The sequence below is a fragment of the Oncorhynchus masou genome, chromosome 24, assembly GCF_036934945.1.
Source record: "Oncorhynchus masou masou isolate Uvic2021 chromosome 24, UVic_Omas_1.1, whole genome shotgun sequence".
Classification (NCBI taxonomy): Eukaryota; Metazoa; Chordata; class Actinopteri; order Salmoniformes; family Salmonidae; genus Oncorhynchus; species Oncorhynchus masou.
The window spans coordinates 80,753,203-80,761,604 of NC_088235.1; the positions used below are offsets into that span (position 1 = coordinate 80,753,203).

Below are 8,402 nucleotides of genomic sequence, written 5' to 3' on the forward strand. Positions count from 1 at the left end.
CCCCTTCAAATTAGTGGATTTGGCTATTTCATGCTGACAGGTGTATAAAATCGTGAACACAGTCATGCAATCTCCATAGATAAACATTGACAGTAGAATGACCTTACTGAAGAGCTCAGTGACTTTCAACATGGCACTGTCGTAGGATGCCACCTTTCCAAGAAATCAGTTCATCAAATTTCTGCCCTGCTAGAGCTGCCGGTCAACTGTAAGTGCTGTTATTGTGAAGTGGAAATATCTAGGAGCAACAACGGCTCAGCCGAGAAGTGGTAGGCCACACAAGCTCACAGAACGGGACCGCCGAGTGCTGAAGTGCGTAAAAATAGTCTGTCCTCATTTGCAACACTCACTACCAAGTTCCAAACTGCCTCTGGAAGCAACATCAGCACAATAACTGTTCGTCGGGAGCTTCATGAAATGTGTTTCCATGGCCGAGCAGCCGCACACAAGCCTAAGATCACCACGCGCAATACGAAGCGTCTACTGGAGTGGTGTAAAGCTCACCGCCATTGGACTCTGAAGCAGCGGAAATGCATTCTCTGGAGTGATGAATCACGCTTCACAATCTGGCAGTCCGACAGATGAATCTTGGTTTGGCGGATGCCAGGAGAATTCTACTGGCCCCAATGCATAGTGCCAACTGTAAGTTTTGGTGGAGGAGGAATCTGGGGTGGTTTTTCATGCTTCGGGCTAGGCCCCTTAGTTCCAGTGAAGGGAAATAGTAATGCTACATTATACAATGACATTCTGTGCTTCCAACTTTGTGGTAACAGTTTGGGGAAGGCCAGTTCCTGTCTCAGCATGACAATGCCCCCCGTGCACAAAGCGAGGTCCATACAGAAATGGTTTGTCCAGATTAGTGTGGAAGAAATTGACCAGCCTGAACAGAGCCCTGATCTCAACCCCATCAAACATATTTTGGATGAATTGGAGCGCCAACTGCAAGCCAGGCCTAATCCCCCAACATCAGGGTCCGACCTCACTAATGCTCTTGTGGCTGAATGGAAGCAAGTCCCTGCAGCAATGTTTCAACATCTAGTGGAAGCCTTCCCATAAGAGTAGAAGCTGTTATAGCAGCAAAGGGGGGACCAAGTCCGTATTTTTGACCATGATTTTGGAATGAGATGTTCGATGAGGACATGTCCACATACTTTTGATCATGTAGTATATATTCACGTCACCAAATAATTGATTAAAACACACTGTTTTGTAATGAAGGTCTACAGTAGCCTCAGCAGCACTCTGTAGGGTAGCACCATGGTGTAGCCGGAGGACAGCTAGCTTCCGTCCTCTTGGTACATTGACTTCAATACAAAACCTAGGAGGCTCATGGTTCTCACCCCCTTCCAAAGACATAGACAGTAATTATGACAACTTCCGGAGTACATCCTCCAACAAATCAGAGCTCTTGCAGCATGAACTGACATGTTGTCCACCCAATCAAAGGATCAGAGAATGAATCTACTACTGAAACACAAGCTACAGCCAGCTAGCACTGCAATTCATAAAATGTGGTGAGTAGTTGACTCAATGAGAGAGAAAGACAATAGTTGGACAGTTTTGAACAAATTCATTTCTTCCAAAAATATGGAGAAGCAAGAGAGCAAGAGAGAGAGAGAGAGACAGAGAGAGAGCTCTACGCAGCCACACTCCACAGTCCCGTGTCTGGTCAGGAGAATAATCTAAGGGACACAAACCAAAATATAACATAAATTAAATATCATGTCATACATTCATATCAAAATCATCACATTCAATCTGCAGCCTTCGACAACAATCAACAGTGATTGCTAAACTCCACAGACCTCTGTTGACGTCCATTCCATGAATTCTAACCACAATGGTGGCAGAGAACACTGATGCTAAGGTGACGGTAACGGCCATGGTCTGGTAGTCCAGAGCAGAGTTCTAGAAAACCCCCAGGGGCACGAAGAAGAGGACCAGGGAGGTGTAGAGGGCATAGAACAGGGTGGCAGTCAGCAGCCAGGGGTTGGACAGCTCCTGTCACTGGCCAACCTTATGGAGCTCCGACTGCCCTCATCTCCTGTAGCAGGGAGGAGATCAACAACAGTATGGTAAGGGTCAGGAGTGTTTCCATGACCACATATGGAGTAAAATAAACTCTGGGCTCCTAGGGCCCTACCCTAGGGGGAGGCCTTTCTCTTTTCTCTTACCTGCTCAAAAAAGCCCAGGCATTCTACTGGCATGTCGGTGTAGAAGACGTTGTACAGGACGATGAACCAATTCTCATACAGAGACTGGAAGAAAACATTGGGGTCTGTTAAAAAAGGTTGCAGTTCCATTTATGATGCAAAACCAATGTGACCAGTTGGACCATCTAACCTGGACACTGAAGCCATTGAAGAAGCTGAACCAGATGTGTACCAGAGCAAAGCCTCTACCTACATTACCTCTACAACCTGTACCCCAGCACATTGACTCGGTACCGGTACCCTCTGTATATAGCCTCGTTATTGTTATTTACATTTTTTTTATAAAAACTAAAAAAAAGTTTTATTTGGTCAATATTTTCTAAACTCTTTCTTGAACTGCACTGTTGGTTATGGGCTTATAAGTACGCATTTAACGGTTGTATTCGGCGCAGGTGACAAATAAAGTTTGATTTGAATTGTACAGGAAGTAGCGCAGGAAGACAGCGATGCTGCGGTACGACCAGCTTCTGTGGACCAATAGGAGTCTCTATAGGAAGCTGAACTGGGGCAGGGCATAGTCAGCATTCTGCCCTGCCTGACCCCCCTCTACACCAGCCAAACCTACCCCTATATGAGCCGGTAGAGGAAGGAGAAGGGGGAGAGGGGGAGAGAGGGAGAGAAAACATGTTAAATACAACCTGCCTTTGAACAGACATAATTTCACTGCCAACTTCTCTGTCCATCACACTCACCGTTGATCAGGTTCACATTGTTGGCATCATCGCCTATCGCCATAGTGATGGAGGTGATGTGTTTCCCAATGAGCATGACCACATCAGCCTTCTGGCCCGGAGTGACACGACAACACAGCACTGACTGGCACAGCCCTGCCAGGGACATGAACCTGGCACTCACCCTCTGGCCTGGAGTCAAACTCTCCCTGAACACTATCAACATGACACTGCCTTTTGTGTGATGCCTTCTTGAGAAGAAACACCAAGAGAAGGCAGCCTTCAGATAAAGAGAGTGTTTACTAGACTCGGAGCAAAGAAACGATACGGATCATCACTAAGCCATAAGATATTCAGTCTTGTAGTCTTAAGGCACGCTCTATTAGTCCTTATCCATATGTTTACCAGTTCAGGGCCGGTGAGGACCAATGCTGATTTCTCTCCAGCCATCTTTCTGTCCACACGCCATAGTTATGTCTCTTTGCCCTTGGAGAAAGTCCTCTCTGGATCAGGAGAAGACTGCCCGCGGCAGGAAACACACTAATAGATACAGTATATTGGAAAAGTATAGTGTGTGTGTGTGTGCGTGTACATATGACCTCAGTTCCTCCCCTTCTAATAGTCTGGTATCAGGTTCCAGAAGTCTGCAGGAGTATCATATGTTCACCACTGTCTCTTCAGAGAGAAAGAGAGAGACAGTGACAGAGAGACAGAGAGGGATTAATGACTGAGAAGAACAGAACATTGAGAGTTTTCTCCACTCAGTATGGTGTGGTGCCTACCTTTCTTGTCCCCGGTCAGCACCCAGACTTGGAGTCCAGCCTCTCTGAGCAAGGAGATGATCTCAGGGACCCCGTTCTGCAGCCAGTCCTCTGTAGCCGTCACCCCCAGCAGCTGCACAACATGAACCAGGATATACAGAGAGTTTATCACTCTGATAGTGGATCACATTACATTTATGTAAAAGCTTTCATGAGTTTCCTTGACTGGAATCATCCGTTGGAGCATATAGTGATTCTCGTCAAATCCCATCGTATGAACATACTGTAACGCAGTGCCCTGATCATGAGGATTCCTTTACATCTCTCTCCATGTCGTCAGACAGCTGATCCAGCATGTCCTCATGGTTACGGGTTGTCAAGGCAGTATGTTCAGTATGTGTTCAGTATGTGTTCAGTGTGTTCAGCATGTTCATGGTTCTCAGACAGGACAGGGCAACAGCTAGAAGAGGGCAGGAATATACCTGACGAGATGTTGCATGAGATCTGTTTGTTCTGCTTACTCTATGTAGTGTGTGTGTGTGTGTGTGTGTGTGTGTGTGTGTGTGTGTGTGTCTGTATTGTGTGTATGTGTGTGTGTCTGTGCGTGCACGTTTGTGTCTCACATCTAAAGCTTTCTCAGTGCTCTCCAGATATGGACAGTCTTTTTGTAGTCTCTCCAAGATCACTATGTCAGCACCTTTACAGTATAACTTCAGCCCTCCCTCTGGCTCCCGCACTGCACACACAACAACATACATCAGAGGATAGAGCAGATCTACACATGTCAGGAGAATACATCAAGACCAGAGACTGGGGGATAGAGAGATAAATGGAGAGAAAGGGAAATGTGCCAGGATATGGGAGCTGTGGGGCAGATGCATCCAGTCTCACTCAGGTAGTCACTAGATAGCCATGCTCGTAAGGACAAAAGAGGCAATTCTGTCAGATCTTTTGAGAAGGTACATAATTAGTGTATATTTGTTAGGGGTAAGCTCAGGGTTATATATTCCTCCTTCTAGCATGGTCAAATGGTAACGTCAGTCTCACCCTGTACAGACATGTCTGGTGAAGTCGAGCAGGGTGAGGGAGCTGGTAGTGGCGTTTGAGGCCCAGCTCACTGACTGTTAGAGAGTCCCTGGTCCTGGAGAGGAAGACCCAGCCCAGCTCCCTGCCTGCCCACACCAGGGCCTCTTTGTCTGGGGACGCAGCCTGGTACACCGGGGCCCCTGGAACAAACACCAGAAACAGACTGTATTTCTGTATCAGGATGACATGCAGTTTCCTACTTCTTGAGAAGGTTTAGTACAAGTTTGTTTGACTGTATGGAAAATGATTTACCTAGTTAAACTAACTACACAATTCTTACCTGTTTGCCTTCACATTTCTTCCATTCTGGCAGAGTGCCAGTGCAGTGAGGAAGTGTCTGCTCTGTGTGCACTGCTGCCCCCTCAACCTGTCCTCCACTGCTGGTCAGACAGATACAGAGCCTCTCAGGAGAATAGGATCCAGCTCAGGTGGAATGTCTGGGGGAGCCAGAGACCTTTATTTAACTAGGCAAGTTAGTTATGAACAAAATCTTATTTACAATGACGGCCGAACCTGGTCAAACCTTAACCCGGATGACGCTGGGCCAATTGTGCGCCACCCTATGGGACTCCCAATCACAGCCGGTTGTGATACAGCCTGGAATGGAACCAGGGACTGTAGTGACACCTCTTGCACTGAGACGCAGTGCCTTAGACTGCTGCGCCACTCGGGAGCCCTTCCCTTCCTGACGGATTTGACTATGACCCCAACCCCACAGCCAGCAAATGTGCAAATAATACTGGACTGAACCGCATAACGTATATAGTATGTTTTTCTCGACAATAATATGGAACATCTGAACCTGGATCATTACCTGTGATTCCTCTGCACTGATTGACGCATCTCCTGAAAAAATGCAAGAAAGAGAAATGAAGACATTTGCAGATAGAATAGACAGCCCTCTATCCCCACTCTAAGACCAGACAAAGAGTAGTAGTAGACAGTGGGCAGAGGGGGAGTGTGATTCCAGCCACATTTCAGATCACACCTCGACTCTAGAGGGCTGGACCATCATTAAATATTTAGCACTTATAGGCGTGTCTATTTGAATATTTAAGGGTGCCCTGATTTGTCATACAGTGCCCAGAACCTCCAGTCAGCCTGTAACTCAAACAGAGTCTGACACTCACATATGTAGGTCTGGGTCATTGGTCAGATGCAAACAAAAGTGAGTTCAGTCATAATCTATGCAAACCAGGGACCAAACTGAGAACCCTCTGCACAATAACACAAGGTACTTCAGAAGGTACTTTAGTAGTGGTGAAACCAAATCTAACACATACAGACAGAGGCAGACTGCTCCCAGGTCATAGGCCATCCATACTGGGGCGGCAGGGTAGCCTAGTGGTTAGAGCGTCGGACTTGTAACCGGAAGGTTGCAAGTTCAAACCCCCGAGCTGACAAGGTACTAATCTGTACTTCTGCCCCTGAACAGGCAGTTAACCCACCGTTCCCAGGCCGTCATTGAAAATAAGAATTTGTTCTTAACTGACTTGCCTAGTTAAATAAAGGTAAGTACTAGATGTGTGACAGACAGAGACATTTCAGATGAAGTATGTGTACACAGTAATATAGGATTGGAGGAGCCGATTCCATTGAAATGACAAGCTCTAGTAGGTGAGGAAGACTATGGAGACGGGCGAGTTGCCCCCCGCACCTCTATTTGGGATGATACGTGTCCCTCAAACCCCCCCAACCCCACAGCCAGCAGCAGAGCCACCAGGAGCAGCAATATCTGAGATCACAGTTTAACACACACTGTTACACAAAAACACATTTAATACACTAATAAAACACATGTTAAAGTTAAATAATTCGTCAAGATAAAAGACACATATAACTCAGAATATAAAACCATCTGTCTCCATAACTCTCACTGCTTTACTTCGTCATCCTCTCCAGGTCTCTATCACTCGTTCAGGTCCTATCACTCACCACAATGACGACCTCGTTCAGGTCTCTATCACTCACCACAATGACGACCTCGTTCAGGTCCTATCACTCACCACAATGATGACCTCGTTCAGGTCCTATCACTCACCACAATGACGACCTCGTTCAGGTCTCTATCACTCACCACAATGACGACCTCGTTCAGGTCTCTATCACTCACCACAATGATGACCTCGTTCAGGTCCTATCACTCACCACAATGACGACCTCGTTCAGGTCCTATCACTCACCACAATGACGACCTCGTTCAGGTCTCTATCACTCACCACAATGACGACCTCGTTCAGATCCTCATCACTGACGACACCACAATGACGACGTTCAGGTCCTATCACTCACCACAATGACGACCTCGTTCAGGTCCTATCACTCACCACAATGACGACCTCGTTCAGGTCCTATCACTCAACACCTTCTCAATCTGAGTCATCTTGACTCTGTGCCGACCAACATTACACAGGATCTTACTGCCTGAGGGGCTGTAAAGTCTATTTGAAATCGGACACTGTGGTGGGATTAACCACAAGATGACCTTTAAAATGGTATAAAATACATGTATGTTTGAGGAATTTTAATTATGAGATTTCTGTTGTTTTGAATTTGGAGCCCTGCACTTTCATTGACTGTTGTCATATCATCCCTTTAACGGGATTGCAGCCCTAAGAAGTTTTAACCCAACTTATCTAGTGTTACATGTAAATATGATTTAATGCATGTGATTCTATGCAAGGACTAATGTCTATTGACAATTGATGAATATTGATAAGAAGAATGAAAACGTTTTCTTTATAGGGATTTCGTGAACAATCTGATAAACTTTTCTTAGCATTGAAGTGTATTTGTTTTATAACATTTTTCCCCGTGCCTCTCCATTAAAAGGGGGTATTACACTGAGATAAAATGTCTGAATAATTATTTAGCTATATAATAAGAAACATTGCGTATACGTATAGGATATCTATCAGACAAGGTAGAAGACCACTCGATGAGTCATCACACTCTGAAAGGTATGTCTCATTTCAACTTCAAATGTTTCATTTCATAGTCCTTATAATTGATCTGTTCGGGGAGGAAAAGAGGATCCATTTTAAAGTATTGGAGCAGGGCCTATGTATGTGTCCTGAGTATCGGTGTATATGAACATGCCATAGGCTGTGTCTGCATTGCAAAGGACTGTTCCGCTCAGCAGGATGTTTCACCGTCCAGAGGGTGGTGCTCTCCCCTCTAGTGGAGCTCTCCTCGGATGGTGTGCGGATCACTGTTGGGCCCCTCACACAACATAATGCCTGAGAGACAGAGACAGAGAGAGGGAGAGAGAGGGGCAGGAAGAAAATGATGCAGTGGTAGAGTGAAAGAAAGGGCTGTTTACATTTCTAACCTGACACTGACATATAGTTATTAGGAGCTCACCATATTTTGAATACACTTTGCATTTGAACTATTTGAACTGACAGTGGTCATCTCTGTGTGGGTGGAGTTGCCCTGTTGGGTCATTGGTGGGTGGAGCCAGGGTCTGCTCTGTTGGGTCAGTGGTCATCTCTGTGTGGGTGGAGGCCAGGGTCTGCTCTGTTGGGTCAGTGGTAATTCTGTGTGGGTGGAGGCCAGGGTCTGCCCTGTTGGGTCAGTGGTCATCTCTGTGTGGGTGGAGGCATCTGCTCTGTTGGGTCAGTGGTCATCTCTGTGTGGGTGGAGGCCAGGGTCTGCCCTGAGTAGTCCTC

At 46.2% G+C, this 8,402-nt stretch overlaps 1 protein-coding gene across 2 annotated transcripts; it reads right to left on the bottom strand.

Annotated features, from left to right (window-relative positions):
• Window positions 1-1,567: 1,567 nt before the first annotated feature.
• Window positions 1,568-8,132, bottom strand: atp8b3 (ATPase phospholipid transporting 8B3). Of its 2 annotated transcripts, XR_010451304.1 has the most exons (11): window positions 8,095-8,132; window positions 7,884-7,970; window positions 5,546-5,577; window positions 5,012-5,168; window positions 4,693-4,871; window positions 4,269-4,381; window positions 3,667-3,778; window positions 2,906-3,559; window positions 2,175-2,780; window positions 1,806-2,044; window positions 1,568-1,682 (listed from the first exon to the last, which is right to left on the bottom strand). XR_010451304.1 is itself a non-coding variant. In XM_064933194.1 (10 exons), exons 5-8 carry the CDS (start codon window positions 4,703-4,705, stop codon window positions 3,540-3,542), a joined length of 258 nt encoding a protein of 85 aa, XP_064789266.1. In that variant the 5' UTR covers window positions 4,706-4,871; window positions 5,012-5,168; window positions 5,546-5,577; window positions 7,884-7,970; window positions 8,095-8,132; the 3' UTR covers window positions 1,568-1,682; window positions 1,806-2,044; window positions 2,175-3,539. The 2 variants fall into 2 exon arrangements, 1 of the variants encoding a protein (XP_064789266.1); XM_064933194.1 differs by having other exon boundaries at window positions 2,175-3,559.
• Window positions 8,133-8,402: the final 270 nt, after the last annotated feature.